Source organism: Malaclemys terrapin, chromosome 1, assembly GCF_027887155.1.
Source record: "Malaclemys terrapin pileata isolate rMalTer1 chromosome 1, rMalTer1.hap1, whole genome shotgun sequence".
In the NCBI taxonomy this organism is placed as follows: Eukaryota; Metazoa; Chordata; order Testudines; family Emydidae; genus Malaclemys; species Malaclemys terrapin.
In genome coordinates, this window is record NC_071505.1 from 321,531,452 (window position 1) to 321,553,081 (window position 21,630).

General features: G+C 43.3%; 1 protein-coding gene across 1 annotated transcript in view; it reads right to left on the bottom strand.

Moving 5' to 3' along the window:
* Positions 1–21,062, bottom strand: part of ARHGAP42 (Rho GTPase activating protein 42) — a 297,832-nt gene extending 276,770 nt beyond the window's left edge. Inside the window, exon 1 of the mRNA XM_054015601.1 lies at positions 20,545–21,062. Within this exon, the coding sequence (XP_053871576.1) occupies positions 20,545–20,698 (154 nt within the window). The 5' untranslated portion in view covers positions 20,699–21,062. The remainder of the gene's footprint in view (positions 1–20,544) is intronic.
* Positions 21,063–21,630: the final 568 nt, after the last annotated feature.

Below are 21,630 nucleotides of genomic sequence, written 5' to 3' on the forward strand. Positions count from 1 at the left end.
GCCAATGGGGGCGGCGGGAAGCCGCGGCCAGCACATCCCTCGGCCCGCGCCGCTTCCCGCCGCCCTCATTGGCCCAGGACGGCAAACCGCGGCGAGTGGGGGCCGCGATCGGCTGAACCTGCCGCATCAGCAGGTAAATAAACTGGCCCGGCCTGCTAGGGTGCTTACCCTGGCAAGCTGCGTTCCGAACGTTGCTGACCCCTGGAGTAATAGTTCGTCTCATTATTTTGTCCACCAATTAGGCCTAATTTCCAAAACACCAGTTTTGGTTCATCGATTTCCAGTCTCACGCTGTGCTTGTTTACCAGGCCTGATCTTAACACAGTCCTGGAATTGTATTTGTAGATCTTTTGTTTGGACTAATTCAGTCCCTGTCTCTTTTTTGCATTTTTTCCCCAAAAACATTTGTCATTATAGGTTATTGAACCTATACAATTTATGAACTTTCGCTCACTTTTCCAGTTAAGCTGACAATTAGGGTAAATTTGTAGGCCCAAGTATTTCACTACCACCCCTTAACCTTCTCTTTAATAAGATAAACAGACTGAGCTCATTGAGTCTATCACAATAAGGCATATTTTCCAATACTCTAATCATTTTTGTGGTTCTCCATCTCCTCTGAACCATCTCCAATTTTTCAACCTTCTTCTTGAATCGTAGACACCAGAAGTGGACATAGTATTCCAGTGGCAATTGCACTGTGTCAAATGCAGAAGTAATAAAACTAGGCTTGATAGAATTTGTTTTTTATTTTTTTTAATATAATTTCAACAAGTAATATCAATGTTTATTTTTAAGCATTTTTTTCTATTTAAGTTTTCACAGTTGTCCAAAATTATGAGAATCTGACAATAATTGAAATTACAGTAGACATTAAAAATCAAAAGTTGAAAGCTTTCTATAACTATTAAAACACAAACTGTCAACATCACATGTCAAAACGTACATATATATATAAATATCCTTAAATCAAACACTAATAAGTGTTCAAGCAGCATTTTTCTTACTTTGCCTTGCTGTAGATTTTGATTATCATCAATGAGAATATTTTTTCATCACTTTCTGCAGTGAAATCGATGCTTACTGATATTTACCGCTACAAACTGAATCCATACACGCCTAAATGTAACTCCCTGGCTGCCACGATATTCATGTATCACTTTTACTCCAAACAGCCACAGTGCTGTGCTGAGAGTTCATGTTCAGCTGACTATCCGCCATGATTCCCCAAGCCTTTTTTAGTCAACTTATGTCCCTATGCTGTAAATACCAGTCTGATCATGGTAGAGAGGGCTGCTCTGTGGCTGCAAGGGGTATAAATACCCACTTACTCTTCCAGTCAGCAAGAAGGGCACTGCAGTAATGTTGACCTGGCCAACTCCATCCTGCTCTTCCTGTCCATTCCTGTAATTCTTCCCCTTCTCCTCACTCTCTCAAAGAAGCCCTTCAAGGGACCCTGCCCCTTTTCTTCCAGCTTTGTTCTCCAAACAAAGGCACATTCACATAATGGTTGCAATGGGCACAGTCTCTGTTTCTGGATTTGTGGCTGACACTGAAGCCGATTAACCAAAGAGGATTGCAAATTTAAAGTACACAAATTTCATTAACAATAATATTTTAGATCATCTTTAAAGTTTCCTTTTTTAAGAATTACCCAAAATACTAGTCAATCAACACATTCCAAAGAATGAAAACTAATGACAGAACTGTGGAGTATGAGACCTGTCAAAACGTGCTGCTGGCTGTCAACGAAAAAGAAATTTGAGATGTTGCATTACATCGAGTTGCCTATTGTCATTCAGTATAATCCAAGTAACAGTGGATTTGTGATATTAGTGCCATATTATAAAAACACACCCATTCCGTAATACCTAGACAGAGTTACATGAGCCAAAAAAATCTGTTCTTTAGACATTCCTGCTACCTGGAAATAACTGCATTCGTTTTTGGTTCTCTTAGAAGACTTGGATAATGAGATGCAAAAAAGATAGCGATATGCAGCTCTCATTCTATTGAATTTTATTACTATTAATTACATGTAGCTTATCGAAAAATAAAGTACTCCTGAGGATTTTTCTTACATAGTTTGTTGTTTAATCCTGACTGACATAGCAAGAAGTCCTGTTTTGCTCTTTCCAGAGCAGTTGGAGGACAGCACTTCTGGAGCAGATCTTACCCTTATTTCAGATCTGTTCTGGGCTTAGTAACGAACATTGCAACCATCAGCACACCATTGAGGGATCTTTCATAGACAAGGGACAGATCTATTACAGTTCAGACTTAATCCTGTGAGATGGCCTGCATCCTCAATTCTCATTTGTTTAGAGCAGGCAGAGCTTAAAGGATTAGGCCTTGTATCTGAATAATATATCCTACCAATATTAGAAGCAGCAAGTTCTCCTTCAGGACATATGGAGCATACTCGAATTTTCCTTAGAGGAGCACTACTTTTCCCACATCTCTCGCTATGATAAACAGGCATAATTTTAATACAAACTAAAATATGCAAATTAACTTGCATGGGTTATATCTGAAAGGATAAACTCAACAATATTTTATGTATTTGGACATATATTTTACACACACGAGTGTTTAGATGTACTCATTGTGTACACTGCAGATTCAAAAATACAAAAACAGTTTCACTTTGTTTTCCAGTTCTATGACTTCTGTTCCTCCCCAAAGATAAGGGATTTTACATTTCCTCTAGTAAAGCTTTATTGCTGCAGGAGCCTTACTTGTTTAAAAAAGTTTCCCAGAGGGCGGGTTCCAAATCCTTCTCTACTTGAAACCTATCTAGTGATTTCACTTGATGGACCCTGACGACTAACTAAAGTTTTTCCTCAAGCCCTGGTACAGATATTTCCTCAAGCCCTGGTACAGATATTCTTTTCATATTTTTAACACTAGAGCTGCCTGATCACCTTGAATATTTTAACAGGGCAAACAGACAACTAGGGATTTTTTTAAATTAATTTTTAACATTAACTGTGTGCTTAGAGCAATCATTTCCAGAACAGCAAGTGACCAGCAGGCTTGCTAGCAATTTATGAACCAATTTGAGGAAAGATGCCCTTCGTTCCCCTAAAGCAGAGCTCTAAACCAACAGTTTCCAGACAGCAGGTTCCAAATCAGTAAACAGTAGAGTGCCCCCCTCCTTTCATCTGCAGAAAGAAAGGTTGCTGGCCCAGTGTGGGTGGGAAGGGAGGGGGAGAAAGGGGACAGAAGAGAATACAAAGAAGGGGATAAATTGCAGTGCAAGTCCTGAATTGTTTTATCTCAGCCATTCAGAGACTGCCTTCTAAAGCCTTGATTATCTGGGGTTTCAAACACCAGTGTAGCTGCATCAATACAAACCCCAGCACAGAGAGGTAAGACTGTTATAAGAAGCAATTTGCCAGAGTGCAAGTCATCTCTGCTTGAAGCCAATTAGCCACAATGGTAAGAATTACAGTTTAACTAGTCCACATGAGGGGTTTATACTAAGCGGCTGGCAGCTGATGGCCATAACAGTAACTGGGGCAAATCGCCAGCATAGACAAGACCTAGAACTTAGATGTTCATCGTTAGTGTGCTTCTCCAAATGAGAACCAAACAAAGAACTTGCTTCACTTAAATGGGAGTTTTACTTACCAAGCAGCCCTACTCCATGTAATTCTTCTTTTACCAAACAGTTGCTGCTCCTTAATTACATGCTCTTTGCAGTGAAAAAAACACAAGCCATTTGCTATGACACTCCAGAAGAATCCAAAATCTCCCCACCAAACAGGTAAGGGCACTAGACTGGGGAACCTACGGTATCCAATCATTTTATTCCCTATTAAGCTTCAATCTCATCCTGTAAATTATGGAATCAAAGCATTACATTTTTAAGCACTTGATCAATTAGTGTCCCCCTCTCTCCCAGAAAGAAAATTCCTTAGTTCTTCAACTTAATCTTAATACAGCCAACCTGATTGGAGCCTGTTAAAACAGCCAGAATTTCTCCTCTCCACAGTCAAAAAGGGGATGAAAAACTGGCAGAGGGGAAAGAGGGTAAGGCAGTTAGAAGAGGGGGAAGCATTGTTCCTCACTTGTCCCTGCAAAAGCAGATCAGCACCTGAGGAGGGGCAAGTCGTCCCAAGACAGGGATGCTACACACTACCTGGAAGTCAGTGGAAAACCTGAAAAGTGAAGCGTCTCAGTTTGTGTTCACTTTGGCAGACCCTCTTTCTCCACCTACAGAGAACTCCTGGGGCAGAGAATAGCTTCATTACAGCATTACCAACAGGAGATGCAAGAGAACCAGAGGAGCAAGAAGACAGCACATAGGCACAGGGCCCCTGCATAGTGGCCCTGGGTCTCAAGCAGACAGCCTCAGCCACAGCCACAGCTTTGAGGTGGGAAAGCCCTACTTTTGATACTGTCTCACATGACCTTCTCATAAACGAACTAGGGAAATACAACCTAGATGGAGCTATTATGAGGTGGGTGCACAACTGGTTGAAAATCCGTTCTCAGGGAGTAGTTATCAGTAGTTCATGGTAAAGTTGAAAGGGCATATCAAGTGGGGTCCCATAAGGATCAGTTATGGATCTGGTTCTGTTCAATACCTTCATCAATGATTTAGATAATGGCATAGAATACACTTATAAAGTCTGCAAATACTACCATGCTGGGAGGGTTTGCAAGTATTTTGGAGAATAGGATTAAAACTCAAAACGATCTGGACAAACTGGAGAAATGGTCTAAAGTAAACAGGATGAAATTCAATAAGGACAAATGCAAAGTACTCTACTGAGGCAGGAACAATCAGTTGCAGACATACAAAATGGGAAATGACTGCCTAGGAAGGACCACTGCAGAAAGGGATCTGGGGGTCATAGTAGATCACAACCTAAATATGAGTCAACAGTGTAACACTGTTGCAAAAAAGCAAACATCCTTCTGGGATGAATTAACAGGAAGGTTGTAAGCAAGAAACAAAAATTCTTCTGTTCTACTCCATGCTGATCAGGCCTCAACTGGAGTATTGTGTCCAGCTCTGGGTACCACATTTCAGGAAAGATGTGGACAAATTGGAGAAAAGCAACAAAAATGATTAAAGGTCTAGAAAACATGACCTTTGAGGGAAGATTGAAAACATTGGGTTAGTTTAGTCTGGAGAAGAAACGACTGAGGGAGGACACGATAACATAAAAGGCTGTTACAAGGAGGAGGGAGAAAAAATGTTCTTCTTAACCTCTGAGGATAGGACAAGAAGCAATGGACTTAAATTGAAGCAAGGGCGGTTTAGGTTGGACATTAGGAAAAACTTCCTGTCAGGGTAGTTAAGTACCAGAATAAATTGCCTAGGAAGGCTGTAGAATCTCCATCACTGAAGATTTTTAAGAGTAGGTTAGACAAACACCTGTCAGGGATGGTCTAGGTAATACTTATTCCTGCCTTGAGTGCAGGGGACTGGACAATCCAGTCCCCTGCACTCAAGGCAGGAATAAGTATTATCTAGAAGACCTCTCAAAGTCCCTTCCAGAACTACAATTCTATGAAATTCAGTGACCACAGAGTCACATTTTTCATTGTAATAAAGATGATATTCATAAAATAGCCAGTTTCGTATTAATAGAACGCATTTATCCTATTCATATCAAATGAAGCATATAGCAGGAAAAGAAACAGGATCATTAAGAATCAGATTAAATTGACCTTTGCAGAAGTAATTTTAAATGGTTGAAGTTCCTAATTAAAGAAACCACATTCACATTTTTTTTTCCAAGTTACAGTAAACTATTTTGCTTCTTCTACTACCTACATTCTTACACCGCACTTAGCATCTTGGCATTTGAGCTCTAAAGTTACTCCTTTGGTACTACACCTAAAATTATGCAATTGAAGAACTGCAGACCCTTAAAAGAATGGCTATTTCAGAGTTTAAGCATAAAAAAACCCACCATAGCGTAAGTGCACTCTGTAATGCAGTTCTCTCATCTTTAGCAGACTTGAAGCCTGCAGCGATCCCAGGGCCCAGCATACAATGCTTTATCTTGATCCAGTCAGAGGACAAGCTACTCAAGTTGAATCATTGCCTGCTAGGATTGGTGTTCTCCATGCAGTTGCAGATTATCCACTGGGCCGACGGAGCCTGTGCCCAGAGGCCCCGGCAAAAAATCCATTGCCGGAAGCCTGGAGTATAAACCCAAAATTATACCATCTTGCATTGCACAGGGAACTATGGAGTGTAAGCTCATAAAATTCGCCCTCTCCTTCAATGTGGAGACGAATATGCAACAGCTTTCTCCCTCATGTTATGATTCCCACACACTGGTTTTAGATAAAGCAAAAACAAATTTATTAACTACAAAAGATAGATTTTAAGTGATTATAGGTGATAGCAAACAGATCAAAGCAGATTACCTAGCAAATAAACAAAAACGCAAACTAAGCTTAATATTCTAAATAAAATTGGATATGAATAGCAGATTCTCACCCTAAGTGATGATACAAGCAGGCTGCAGATTCTTAAGGGGCAGCTGCAATTGCTTACAGCTTGGAATCCCCAGGTGTTCCATTCATAGGCTAAAAATCCCTTTAGCCTGGGTCCAGCACATTCCCCAGTTCAGTCACCCCTCAGGTGTTTCCAGGAGCCTTCTTGTTGGGGAGTAAGTGAAGAATCATGATGATGTCATTCCCCTGCCTTATATAGCTTTTGCATATGGCAGAAACCCTTTGTTTCAAAGCTTGGTTCAAAGCCAGTCAGTGGAAAAATACTGACATCCCAAGATGGAGTCTTGCACCAGGTGAACCTTCCCAATGTGCAGAAAGAATAGCAAATATGGCAGGAGACCAGCTTGGCTTAACAGAGAAATCTTCGGTGAGCTTAAACACAAAAAGAAAGCTTACAAGAAGTGGAAACTTGGACAGATGACTAGGGAGGCGTGTAAAGATGTTGCTTGAGCATGTAGGTGTGTAATCAGGAAGGCCAAAGAACAATTGGAGTTGCAGTTAGCAAGGGATGTGAAGGGTAGAAAGAAAAAGGTTTCTACAGGTATGTTAGCAACAAGAAGGTCAGGGAAAGAGTGGGACCCTTACTGAATGGGGGAGGCAAACTAGTGACCGATGATGTGGAAAGAGCTGAACTACTCAATGCCTTTTTTGCCTCGGTCTTCACAGACAAGGTCAGCTCCCAGACTGCTGTACTGGGCAGCACAGTATGGGGAGGAGGTGAGCAGCCCTCAGTGGTAAAAGAATAAGTTACGGTCTATTTAGAAAAGCTGGACATGCACAAGTCCATGGCACCAGATGCAATACATCTGAGGGTGCTGTGGGAGTTGGCTGATTTGATTGCAGAGCCATTGGCCATTATCTTTGAAAACTCGTGGTGATCGGGGGAGGTCCCAGATGATTGGAAAAAGGCAAATATAGTGCCCCTCTTTAAAAAAGGGAAGAAGGAGAATCCGGGGAACTACAGACCCATCAGCCTCACGTCAGTCCCTGGAAAAATCATGGGGCAGGTCCTCAAGGAATCCATTTTGAAGCACTTGGAGGAGAAGAAAGTGATCAGGAACAGTCAACATGGATTAACCAAGGGCAAGTCATGCCTGACCAAACTGATTGCCTTCTATGATGAGATAACTGGCTCTGTGGATATGGGGAAAGCGGTGGACATGATATATCTTGACTTTACCAAAGCTTTTGATACGGTCTCCCACAGTATTCTTGCCAGTAACTTAAAAAAGTATGGATTGGATTAATGGACTATAAGGTGTATAGAAAGCTGGCTAGATCATCAGGCTCAACAGGTAATGATCAACGGCTCAATGTCTAGTTGGCAGCTGTATCAAGCGGATTGCCCCACGGGTCAGTCCTGGGGTCGGTTTTGTTCAACATCTTCATTAATGATCTGGATGATGGGATGGATTGCACCCTCAGCAAGTTCGCGGATGAGTCTAAACTGGGGGGAAGAGGTAGATATGCTGGAGGATAGGGATAGGGTCCAGAGTGACCTAGACAAATTGGAGGATTGGGCTAAAAGAAATCTGATGAGGTTCAACAAGGAAAAGTGCAGAGTCCTGCACCTAAGTGGAAGCATCCCATACACTACTACAGGCTGGGGACCAACTGACTAAGTAGCAGTTCTGCAGAAAAGGACCTGGGGATTACAGTGGACAAGAAGCTGGAGATGAGTTAATAGTGTGCCTTTGTTGTCAAGAAGGCTAACGGCATATCGGGCTGCATTAGTAGGAGCATTGCCAGCAGATCAAGGGAATTGATTATTCCCCGCTATTCGGCACTGATGATGCCACATCTGGAATACTGCATCCAGTTTTGGACACTCCACTATAGAAGGGATGTGGACAAATTGGAGAGAGTCCAGCAGAGGGCAAAGAAAATGATTAGGGGGCTGGGACACATGACTTATGAGGAGAGGCTGAGAGAACTGGGCTTATTTAGGCTGCAGAAGAGAAAAGTGAGGGGGGATTTGATAGTAGCCTTCAACTACCTGACGGGGGGTTTCAAAGAGGATGGAGCTCAGCTGTTCTCGGTGGTGGCAGATGACAGAACAAGGAACAATGGTCTCAAATTGCAGTGCAGAAGGTCTATGCTGGATATTAGGAAAAACTATTTCACTAGAAGGGTGGTGAAGCACTGGAATGGGTTACCTAGGGAGGTGGTTGAGGTTTTTAAGTCCAGCGTGACAAAGCCCTGCCTGGGATGATTTAGTTGGGGTTGGTCCTGCTTTGAGCAGGGGGTTGGACTAGATGATCTCCTGAGGTCTGTTCTCACCCTAATCGTCTATGATTCTATGACCTGGTCACATGTCCCTGTAAAGTCACAGCAGCCATTACTCGGAGGCTGTCTGTAGAGTCTTCAAGAAGGCTTCCCAGATGGGAGATAAGCTTCTCCTAAGTCCTATTGTTCTCTTTAATTGCTCATTAACCTGAATGGGCCCTTCCCAGCCAGCTATCTAGACTGAGACAAAAAGAACAGGAGTACTTGTGGCACCTTAGAGACTAACTAGACTGAGACACTTTTCCCTAGTGGGCATTGCCTAGGTGTAACTACATTTTGCAATGCAGATACATAGTCAATATTCATAACTTTGGATAGAAAATGATACATTCATACAAATAGGATAATCATATTCAGCAAATCATAACCTTTCTAATGACACCTCACTTGACTTACCTTTCATGAAATACATCATAACTATTTCATAATCATATCATAATAATGTCACTGTGAAGAATATGGAGTGCAGTGTCACAGGGGTACCCCGGGTGGAACAGGGGATGGGACCCCAGGGAAGGGGCAGAAATGGGTGAAGTTATGGGTGGGGCCACAGGCGGAAGGGGCAGAATGGGGGCGGGACCGCAGGCAGAAGGGGTGGGGAGGGGCCTCTCACTTGCTCTGGCCCAGGGCCCCAGGAAACTTTAATCCACCTCTGTCTGCACATACCTTCTATGAAAGATGAGGACACATCCTTCTGCGCCATATTAACACTTTCAAGCTCCTGGAAGTTGAATTTGTGGGAGATTTTGGATGCCACAATCTTTAGTAAGTAGGTGTGTGTGAGAGGGAGAAAGAGAGAGTGTGTGAGAGAAAGAGAGGATTGCTGGGTCAGGATTCTTAGATACTCAAATCATTGCATGCTGCTTAGATTCATACTGAAAGCTATGTTCACTTTTTCACTGAATTATCTATAGATTATGAGCAAGACAATTTACCTGTCACTAATCCACTGTTCCTATCACTGATCTGAACACTAAACTAGATCACTACTTTGAAGTGTTAATACCAATTCTTGTAAGCCTCAATGGTTTTAGCATGGTACACTTTTACACGGCGGAGGAATCATTCACTCCAGAGGCTGAGAAACTGACAGTGTGGGTAAAAATGCTGATTATTTTTATTTAAATCAGATCTTTCATTTAAATTAAATACAGAGTTTAATTTTTAAATAAACCTATTTGAAATTAAATTTGAAATTGACAACCTATGTTAAGACCTAACCTTATTATAATCATTTAAATTAAATACAAAAAACATTAAAGCAGTACACGTTAGCTGCCAAGTTTCAAAGAACTGGTGGAATCACTGGTTAAGCACCAGGAACCAGAGTTTGTTGAAATCCTAAATCAGATTTTACAGCAGTAACCTTTTTTTGAAGGGACAGAGAGAATAGCTTCTTCATTTCAGTTAATTCAACTAGTTCAGTTCAATGACTAATTCAATCAATGTTAAGAAATCAACTGGGAATTTAACAAGCAAGAAAGCTTGTTTTTTCTCAACCAATCTATGACTAAAACATAGTTGTCATAGGCAGGAGCAGCGGAAACTCCCTAAAAGTGGTGGAGGCACCGGCACCTGAACCATGACCCTGCTCCCGCGCCGCCACTCCCCCCGAGCCTCTGCGCCACCTCTTCCCCTCAAGACTCAGTTTCCATTTGTTCTGGACCCTGCTTTTTCATAGCTATACTAGCAGACAGAAAATCATAATTTTGCATTATAAATAAATTAATGAAATAAGACTCACTAAGGAAACCTGTTTATACACTTCCATATATATTATTTTCAAATCTCCTATCAAACAGAAGTCATATATGACTCTTTCAACAACGAAACTAAAATGAGTCGAGGCAAAGATCTGGTGTATCACCACTATAATAACTCTACCATAGAATACTAGGTATAAGTGGATGAAATATTTGCTTTAAAAGAACTAAAATTGTAAAAATAAAAGACTGACTGCTACCAAAAGCCAGTAACTATAATTGACTTAAGTCATTTACTGCTGCTATAGTTGGAATCTAGAAAAGACATACAGTATTTAAACATCTCTTGGCACCAGAAGTATACATATCATTATACATGGGAAAATACAGTCACTGTGGAAAAATATAAATCTTTTACAAAAAAAATTCCCCAAGGGAGATAGTGACCACATTGTCAGTTCCAATTTTGTAATATTTTTGCTTAAGTTTTGTCCTTCCTGGAAATCCCAGTGAGCTTTTCACACACAAAGCTGGGTTCATCACTGGGGTTAATTATTAGTTTGTACAACAAGGAAATAGCTAGCTGTTTGGCATGAACTGTGCACGGGTTTCGAGGCAGAGACTTGTGGGTGGAAGCTATATAAAATTCCAGTCAAACAAAAAAAAATGCATCTGAAGGAGCTGGCATTTCCATTTATGGACCAGTTTCTTTTCAAGCTAAGCCTGCACATCAGGAAGATTACAGTACTGATGGCTTTTTCAAGGTTGATTGTTTATTAAGACTATAATTCTTCTAATAGGAAGACGGGACAGTTTTCAAAAACTTTAATATTTCTCCCAGTGCTTTTCTGAACTCATGAGTCAGTTGGATTAGTATTACTTAGGTCCCTACCAAATTCACAGCCATGAAAAACATGTCACAGACCATGAAATGTGGTCTTTTGTGCGCTTTTATCCTATACTATACAGATTTCACGGGGGAGACCAACATTTCTCAAATTGGGGGTCCTGACCCAAAAGGGAATTTCGGGGGGGGGTCACAAGGTTATTTTAGGGGGGTCGTAGTATTGCCATCCTTACTTCTGAGCTGCCTTTAGAGCTGGGCGGCTATTGGCCAGGTGCCCAGCTCTGAAGGCAGCACCCTGCCAGCAGCAGCACAGAAGTAAGGGCAGCAATACCATACCATGCCACCCTTACTTCTGAGCTGCTGCCTTCAGAGCCAGGCAGCCGGAGAGCGGCAGCTGCTTACCGAGCGCCCAGCTGTGCAGGCAGCGGCACCGAAGCAAGGATACCAATATCACAGCATGGCATCCTTATTTCTATGCTGCTGCTACTGCTGGTGGCATCTCTGTCTTCAGGGCTGGACTCCTGGCCAGCAGCCGCTCTCCAGATGCCCAGCTCAGAGGGCAGAGCTGACGCCACTGCGCAGAAGTTAGAGTAGCAGTACCGCAATGCCCCCTACAATCACCTTGTAACCCTCCCCCTCACAACTCCTTTTTGGGTCAGGATACCTACCATTAAAACACTGTGAAATTTCAGATTTAAATAGCTGAAATCATTAAATTTACAATTTTTAAAATCCTATGACTGTGAAATTGACCAAAATGGACCATGAATTTTGGTAGGGTACTATTTATATTGTACTACAGGAACAAATTCAGACATTGTTTAAGCAGGTGAAACTCCATTCAAGTCAGCTGGAAATCTGCACACACTCAAATCAAGTTGAATGTAGCTCTAACACTCTGTCTGCATGAACTTGCAGCTAAGTTAATCAAGGCATGAGACAGGTAGAGTGGTCACTAGAGAAAGGTGTGGGTATGGAAAAGAGTTTACCCAGAAAGAAGTTATTTGATTACTTGTAATAGTCGTGTGTATTTTTAATTAAATTTTTATTAACTTGCCATAGCAGTAGGCCAGTAACAGACATTAACATTAAACAACTTGGCCTGGTCTACAGTTGGGGGGGGATCAATCTAAGTTATGCAACTTCAGCTACATGAATAACGCAGCTGAAGTTGACGTACTTAGATCTACTCACCGCAATGTCTTCACTGCGGTGAGTCAACCGCTACTGCTCTCCCATCGACTCTGCCTGCACCTCTCGCGGCAGTGGAGTACAGGAGTCGATGGGAGAGCGTTGGATGGTCGATTTATCGCGTCTACACTAGACGCGATAAATCAACCCCCGCTGGATCGATCGCTGCCCGCTGATCCAGCGGGTAGTATAGACATACCCTTAATCTTATATTGCATCTTCCATGCAATTTATCTCTTGAAATGCTTTACTGTATTAAGAATTGAATAGACAATATATAGACCAACTTCCTGAAAAGAGCGGTGTAGAGAAATATTGTGACTGAGTTCCTTATTTTTTTCACCATACAATCAATAATTAAGGAAAGAAATTAAGAGGTATGCTGCGAACAAAGGGAAGCTTTTCATACGATCGCCCACAGTATTCTTGCCAGAAACTTAAAAAAGTATGGATTGGATGAATGGACTACAAGGTGGATAGAAAGCTGGCTAGATCATTGGGCTCAACGGGTAGTGATCAACCAGTTGGCAGCCAGTATCAAGCAGAGTGCCCCAGGGGTCGGTCCTGGGGCTGGTTTTGTTCAACATCTTCATTAATGATCTGGATGATGGGATGAATTGCACCCTCAGCAAGTTTGCGGATGACACTAAGCTGGGGAGAGAGGTAGATATGCTGGAGGGTAGGGATAAGGTCCAGCGTGACCTAGACAAATTGGAGAATTGGGCTAAAAGATATCTAATGAGGTTCAACAAGGACAAGTGCAGAGCACTTAGGATGGAAGAATCCCATGCACTGCTACAGGCTTGGGACCGACTGGCTAAGCGGCAGCTCTGCAGAAAAGGACCTGGGGATTACCATGGATGAGAAGCTGGCTATGAGTCAGCAGTGTGCCCTTGTTGTCAAGAAGGCTAACAGCATATTGGGCTGCATTACATTGCCAGCAGATCGAGGGAAGTGATTATTCCCCTCTATTCGGCACTGGTGAGGCCACATCTGGAGTACTGTGTCCAGTTTTGGTCCCCCCACTACAGAAAGGATGTGGACAAATTGGAGAGAGTCCAGCAGAGGGCAAAGAAAATGATTAGGGGGCTGGGCTCATGACTTATGAAAAGAGGCTGAGGGAACTGGGCTTAGTTAGTCTGCAGAAGAGAAAAGTGAGGGGGGATTTGATAGCAGCCTTCAACTACATGAAGGGTGATTCCAAAGAGGATGGAGCTAGGCTGTTCTCAGTGGTGGCAGATGACAGAGCAAGGAGCAATGGTCTCAAGTTGCAGTGGGGGAGGTCTAGGTTGGATATTAGGAAAAAACTGTTTCACTAGGAGGGTTGTGAAGTTGGTGGAATCTCAAGCAAGAGATCTTGGAGTCATTGTGGATAGTTCTCTAAAAACATCCACTCACTGTGCAGCAGCAGTCCAAAAAGCGAACAGAATGTTGGGAATCATTAAGAAAGGGATAGATAATAAGACACAAAATATCATATTTCCTCTATATAAATCCATGGTACGCCCATATCTTGAATACTGTGTGCAGATGTGGTCGTCCCATCTCAAAAAAGATATACTGTAATTGGAAAAGGTTCAGAAAAGGGCAACAAAAATGATTAGGGGTATGGAACGGCTTCCATATGAGGAGAGATTAGTAAGACTGGGACTTTTCAGCTTGGAAGAGAGACGACTAAGGTGGGGATATTATAGAGGTCTATAAAATCATGACTGGCGTGGAGAAAGTAAATAAGGAAGTGTTATTTCCTCCTTCTCTTAACACAAGAACTAGGGGCCACCAAATGAAATTAATAGGCAACAGGTTTAAAACAAACAAAAGGAAATATTTTTTCACACAATGCAGTCAACCTGTGGAACTCCTTGCCAGAGGATGTTGTGAAGGCCAAGATTATAACAGGGTTCAAAAAAGAACTAGATAAATTCATGGAGGATAAGTCCATCAATGGCTATTCGCTAGGATGGGCAGGGATGGTGTCTCTAGCCTCTGTTTGCCAGAGGCTGCGAATGGGCGACAGCGGATGGATCACTTGATAATATGTTCTCCATCCTTAGAGGTTTTTAAGGCCTGATTTGACAAAGCCTGGGATGATTTAGTTGGGGTTGGTCCTGCTTTGAGCAGGGGGTTGGACTAGATGACCTCCTGAGGTCTCTTCCAACCCTAATGTTCTATGAAGAGGGAAAACAGACTTAAAGTTTCAATTGAAAACAAGACAGAATTAATGAGAAAGAAAGATTTAAGCCCCAGTTCAGCAGTCCACCTTTATTTAGAAAAGCACTTAACTACATGCTTAAAGGTTAAGCATGAGTTTAAAGGCTTTGCTGAATTGGTTCCTCCGGAACATATCAGATCAAATAGCCAGATACAAGTTCATAAACTATGACATTTATCAACAAGTTCAGTTGGACCAGAAACAGAGTGGGGTTTTTTCCCCTAAATTACAAGATAAATGAAGGCTACTTCAATTCACAAGATAGCAGAAAGTCAAGGGTAAAGTAACCCTCTATCAAAGAACCCAGAACAGTGCATGAGCCTACTTTATCGTCAATATATCAAAGTTAAATCTTTGGAAAGGTTCCTTTCCAGGGACTCTAGTCTCTTGACAATAGAAATGGTCATTATGTGCATACCCTTAAAAAGGGAACAAAATGAGCTGCAACACTAGGTACACTATGATAATGACAAAGTGAAGTATCCCATTGTACTGAAGCCACAAATATAGATTGTAAGACAAGGCTGAAATCAGCTTGAGGGCTATAAAAATGCAATGTTCTAGTATGCAAGCCAACATCAAACTGAGCTGAGCTCACCAGAAACTATAGGCTACTTGAGGGTAGCATCAAAAAGCCTGGCTTACCTGCAGGCAATATGGAATATGGCAAGGGAGTTGGGGAAGGTGCTAATGATCTGACATCAATCCAGGTAATACCACTCTAGCAGATTGTCTAGAATGACCTCACTGAAATCAACCAGCATGTATATACCATGGTATTAGGGACCTATGCATTACTTTGGAAATCAGCACTTCTAAGAATGACAGAACAGAGCGGTGTTGGTGGTTGTAATAAGAAATATATGAACTTAAGTCAGCCTCAGAATACTCCATGATTAGACCAAACATCCATTAAATCAAGGGTGGGCAAACTTTTTGGCCCGAGGGCCACATCTGGGTATGGAAATTGTATGGCAGGCCATGAATGCTCACGAACTTGGTGGCTGAGATGGGGGAGCGGGTGAGGGCTCCGGCTGGGGGTGCGGGCTCTGTGGTGGATCCAGAAATGAGGAGTTCAGTGTGCGGGAGGGGGCTCCAAGCTGGGGTGGGGAGGAGGGCTCTGGCTGGGGGTGCGGGCTCTGGGGTGGGGCTGGGGATGAGGGTTTGGGTTGCAGGAGGGTGCTCCGAGCTGGGACCAAGGGGTTCGGAGGGGAATCACGGACGGGATTGGGGCATGGGAGGAGGGCAGGGGTGCAGGCTCTGGGCAGCGCTTACCTCAAGCGGCTCCCAGAAGCAGCGGCATCCCCCCTCCAGCTCCTACGCGGAGGCGCAGCCAGGCAGCTCTGCACACTGCCCCGTCTGCAGGCGCCACTCCTGCAACTCCCATTGGCCGTGGTTCCCAGCAAATGGGAGCTGCGGGGGCGGTGCTAGGGGCGGGGGCAGCGTGCCAAGCCCCTTAGCTGCCCCTACATGTAGGAGCCGGAATGGGGCCATGCCTCTGCTTCCAGGAGCTGCATGGAGCAACAGTACACGTGGAGCGGGGCAAGCCCCCGACCCTGCTCCCCAACTGGAGCACCAGAGTGGGACAAGCCCTGGACTCTGCTCCATGGCCGGAGCTCGATTCAAACGTCTGAAGGGCCGGATGTTTGCCCACCCCTACATTAAATACTAAACTCATTCATCCAACCTTTACCAACATACAGGGCATCCTGCCAGAGATTTTTTAAGACAACATTTTTACAATTTATCCTGACAAGTGTTCATTATAAGCCACTTTAACCATGGGAAAGGACTCATCAACTTTTATTTCCATCTGAAAATTGTATATCTAGAGTTACAAGTAACACCTAGGATTTAGATAATTGGAAAATTAGAAAAAGAAATTTTTCTCTCTGTCTTTTCAATTTAAGTAGAGCCAGTTTCACTGTTTCTCCTACATATTTATTGTGGAAAGACCTACTCCAAAACCCTTTGAAGTCTGTGGAAAGATTCTCATAGACTTCATTAGGCTGTGCATCAGGTGCTCCATTTCTCCCTTCCCAGAAAGAACCCTCTTAAACAACAGCAAGGCAACATGAAGATCCATATGCAATCAAATTCCTTTTAAAAGTTTTAAACAAAATGCAAAAGAGGTACATAAACACCCACTGAAACTCTTGAAATCCAAAGTTTCTGAGTTTCATACAGCTCTACTTGTAAGCAATTTCTTAAAGAGTATCTGTAGATCAAAGAATATTAATACTAGTTCACCAAAGAAATGTGGGACAGAGTAAATGAAAACAGCAGTTCTCCAAGATTGCATAACAGACTGTTAAGGCTCGAAGACCAAAACACAAGAGTCTGTCATTACATTAATTATTTACTCAGGTATTTGATTAGATTTTCCAACTCAAACAAAACAGCCTTGCTATAACACTGCATTGATTTTAAAAGCCTTCCACATGAGAACTTTAGTTCTTGTAAACAGCTGTTACTTGCCAGAGCAGTGTTGGTGTTTTTGCAGTCCTCCTTTATACCAAAATCCACCTGGGGGTACTATAACAGATTTCTCATTTTTTCCCCCATAAACACAGACACTTCCAAAGTCACCTTTTTATAAGTTACCCTGGCATTACTCTCCTGAGTCAAATATCTGTATCTGGTCACTAACAGCCATTTGAACAGAGCTGGGAGGAGAGTGGTAGTTCTTTCTAGAAAATAAAAGATCTCAGCTTTGGAGGACTCGGCAATGAGCACTTCAGAATATCGTTTGTACAATAAAATGGGTGATGTCAAACAAGAAGGAAATTCTTAAATAAGGCTCTAAGCTAATTAAGACTTGCGGAACAAATAATTCTAATCATCATAGAACTGTTTTTTCTTCCCCCAGAGAATGGGAAAGTGGTTGAAAACATGTGCGCAAGGTATCAATCCTGCAAGCACTGAACTCAATGGGACTACTCACATGTGTGAAGTTTAACACATATAAGAGTGGGTTTGCAAGATTGGGGCATAAATTAGTGTGTCCAAATAACACTATCCACGCACACCAACCTCCACTTCTACCCTCTTTAGGTTACCAATTAAGAAGAAATTTCTTGTTCATATTTTATTTAGTTTCAAAACAAGCAGCAAAGCGCCTGTCAATTCCAGATGTGAACACAAATTAATCTGGCTCAGAAAAGCACTAAGCACCCACTGATAAGAAAAGTTGTACATGCTCAAGACCACACAGGATCAGGGCCAGTTTGGTTTTGCCAGCTATCTAGCTTCAAATACTTTCATCTATAGAGTTGAGTCAAAGCCATATAGAGGGAAAAGAAAAAACTTACATGCTTGCAAGAAGTAATACAACTTTTTCTCTCTCTTAGTTTAAGAGTATTTGAAGTTTATGAAGGGTGATTTCTTTGAAATCTCCTGTTTTAAACACAGAACAAATCTAAAATCAATCTATAAACTAACTGAACAAGCTTTAGCTAATCTGTAGCAAAGTTCCTGGCTATATTGTAAATCCATGGTACATGGTAAATCTATATAAATCCATGGTACGCCCACATCTTGAATACTGCACGCAGATGTGGTCACCCCATCTCACAAAAGATATATTAGAACTGGAAAAGGTTCAGAAAAGGACAACAAAAATTATTAGGGGTATTGAACGGCTTTCATTTGAGGAGGGATAAGACTGGGACTTTTCAGCCTGGAAAAGAGATGACTAAGGGGGTACATGATAGAGGTCTAGAAAATCATGACTTGTGTGGAGAAAGTATATAAAGAAGTGTTATTTACTCCTTCTCATAACACAAGAACTAGGGGGCACCAAATAAAATTAATAGACAGCAGGTTTAAAACAAACAAAAGGAAGTATTTTTTCACACACGGCACCAGTGGAACTCCTTACCAGAGGACATTGTGAAGGCCAAGACTATAACAGGATTCAAAAAAGAATTAGATGAGTTCATGGAGGATAGGTCCATCAATGGCTATTAGCCAGGATAGGCAGGGATGGTGTCCCTAGCCTCTGTTTGCCAGAAGCTGGGAATGGGCGACAGGGAATGGATCACTTGATGATTACCTGTTCTGTTCATTCCCTCTGGGGCACCTGGCATTGGCCACTGTTGGAAGACAGGAGACTGGGCTAAATCCCAGTATGGCCGTTCTTATGTACTTATATATACCTGCACATTTTCTACATGAACAAAGATCTGAGAGTCGGAAGATATGCACTGCAGGTACTAGGTACAGCTGAAAATTTAAATCAGTTTGTACTTGCATAAAATTAAGTTCTTAGACCCAAGCTAATCCCGAGAGTAGATATGTGTGCAATTGTATTTAGGTTTATATGCACATATCACCAAAGCCTCTGATTATTTTATTTATATAAATACAAATACCTTACCTATATTATACCTATAATAAGCAGTGGAAATTGTCAATAACACTATTGCCCACCTATAATACTTGCAAGTTCGAATCCTGTTCTCAGCAATGAGACAAATGTCATAGCACAAGAAACAGTGAGGTTTACTAGTACAGTACAGATGTATAAGGAGCTTGTTGTAACACCTGCTCACAGCTTGCCAGGCTCAGTGATACCGCTAACACTCGCTTTTATTAGTATTAAATAATCATTTGGAGAAAAATGTATGTGAAGACATAGTACGTTATGGTGGAGATATGCGACGTTTAACAACCAAAGGAAATAGCAAGAGAAACTGTATGTCATCACCTCCCCTGACCAAGTAATAGCTCTGACCAAATATGTCTGATCAACAGGCAAAAGGGATCATCCAGTCTGACTAAATGATAAGAAGTGGATGACCATGGCTAGAGTGGGGGGAAGGTGCAAAATGGAAGCAGTTACACCAGAAATAATCTTTAATGTTTGCTCTACATTCTTCAGATTTAACTCCAACAAGAGGCCCATTTCCCAGAACACATTAAGAGCCCCCTTCACCACTCAATAAAAGTACCCGGAACTTCAAGGAAAGTGGAACATTAAGCTATTTAGTTGACTCATTCCTTCACTATCTTCCTAAACATAGTTACATTGAAGTCAAAAAGCTATCAGCTTATATTTAAAAAACAAAACATCCATTAAGAAATATACAACAAACCCAGAAAAGGTACAAATACTCTCTCACACTCAAATCCATTAAAAATCCAATTTGTTGCTTTGGCCATTTAACATAAAATTTTCCATCATTGTTTAGAACCACCTCTTCAAGATACCAGTTAGCTAGTGATGAATGCAATTACTGAGAAAGTGTGATAGGTGTGAGTTTATACTGACATTCTCTATTTGAATTTTGATCCCCACAAATCCATATGGGACTTATTCCCCTCACTTGCTGGGAAGATTTCCCTCATGGCAGCCTTACCATGTATGTTTTAACTGCCGCACACATGTGAAAATACATACTACACAGGCACACAGATGCAGCTTTGATTATCAAGGAATCATTGTTATCTAAAGTGTCACTGTGCTCTTACAGCACTTGAATTCATCAGGAATGAGTTGGGTCTTAGACTGGGCACAACCACCCGCTCCTAAAACACACACAGCTGAACGCTGGGGTCACTTCAGAAACACACCGGCTATGCAAAAAGACAAGAAAAATGACATGCAAGTCAAGACTGAACGCCTCATCCCCACGCTTTGATCCATCTCCCTGAAGATAAGGAGGTGGGGGACAAAAACTTTAGCAAACTTTGTTTTGGCTGCCAGCAGGGGAGCCCTTTCCCTACATCCATTCAAACAAAAGAAGCCTCTTTCTCCCCCACCCCAGATATGCCCTGTCCCGCTTCCACCCTTCTCAGGGCTCGCACTGCCCCCTACTCACTCCTGAGGGCCCCGATGAGCAGACTGCCGTCCTTGATCAGCTCCTTGATGAACTTGTTGGTCCTCTCCAGCTCAATCTCGTGACACTGCAGCCGCTCTCTGAAATCCGGGCTGTCCAAGTAGGAATCGCTGAACTCCAGAGTGGGCAGCCCCATGGCAGTAGCGGCAGCAGCCCCGCTGCCAAGGGGGGCCAGGCGAGGCTGAGCAGAGAGCAGGAGCTCGGGCTTGGGGGGGGGGGAGTAGAAGGGAACTTGCAGGAAAGCGCGTCCCCCCTCCCGGTCCCGGGGAAGTTTACTTCTCTCACGAGCCGGCCCCCTTGAGTCTGGCCCGGCCCCGTAGCAAAGCAGGCGGCGGATACAGCAGCGCTCCTGAGTTGCTGTCAGTTGCTCACATTGTTCCTCCAGGGCATTACGGGCTCCCCCGGGCTAGCGCGGCTGCCGCTTAGACGTTTCCGGCAACTCTCGGCTCTGTCTCTTCCTTGAATCTGAGCCTCCCCTGGCCCGGCCGGGGGAAGCCTCCTCCCAGCCCAGCATGCACACACGCCGGGGAGGAGGGACGGGGGCTGCGCCGCCCGGGCAGTCAGTCCCCGCCCCGTCGCGGCGAGGGCGCCCTGCGTCCCTCCCCGCCTGTGTGCCCGGCCGAGCAGGGAGCGGGCGCCTGGAGCCCCTGGACACGGGCGATGCTGCGCGGAGAGGGGCCCACGTGGCCAGTGGAGCTGCGGCCCCTCACCCATCGCTTCCAGAGCCCTCTGGCCATGCAGGAACAGGGAGAGCAATGGGGGGAGACGGTGGGGGCGCGGAGGAGGCAAGGAGTCATGGGGGGCACCAGGAGGACTGGGAAAAGTGCAGGGCAGCGGGGTGGACGGGCCGGATTAGAGTGAGTGGCCTTGCGACCTGGCACACACAGGGTTGCAACACCACTCAGATTTGGCCTGGCTGCCCCTCCGCCATGCCAGCAGGAAAGGGGCTCTGCTTTTATACTGCTCAGCCTGATTAGGGGCGGGGGTAGAATCCCCCTTGTTGCACCTCTGCTGAGTTCATGTACTCACAAGTGCGGGGCTGTGGCTTCCCACATTTAAAAGTGGCCA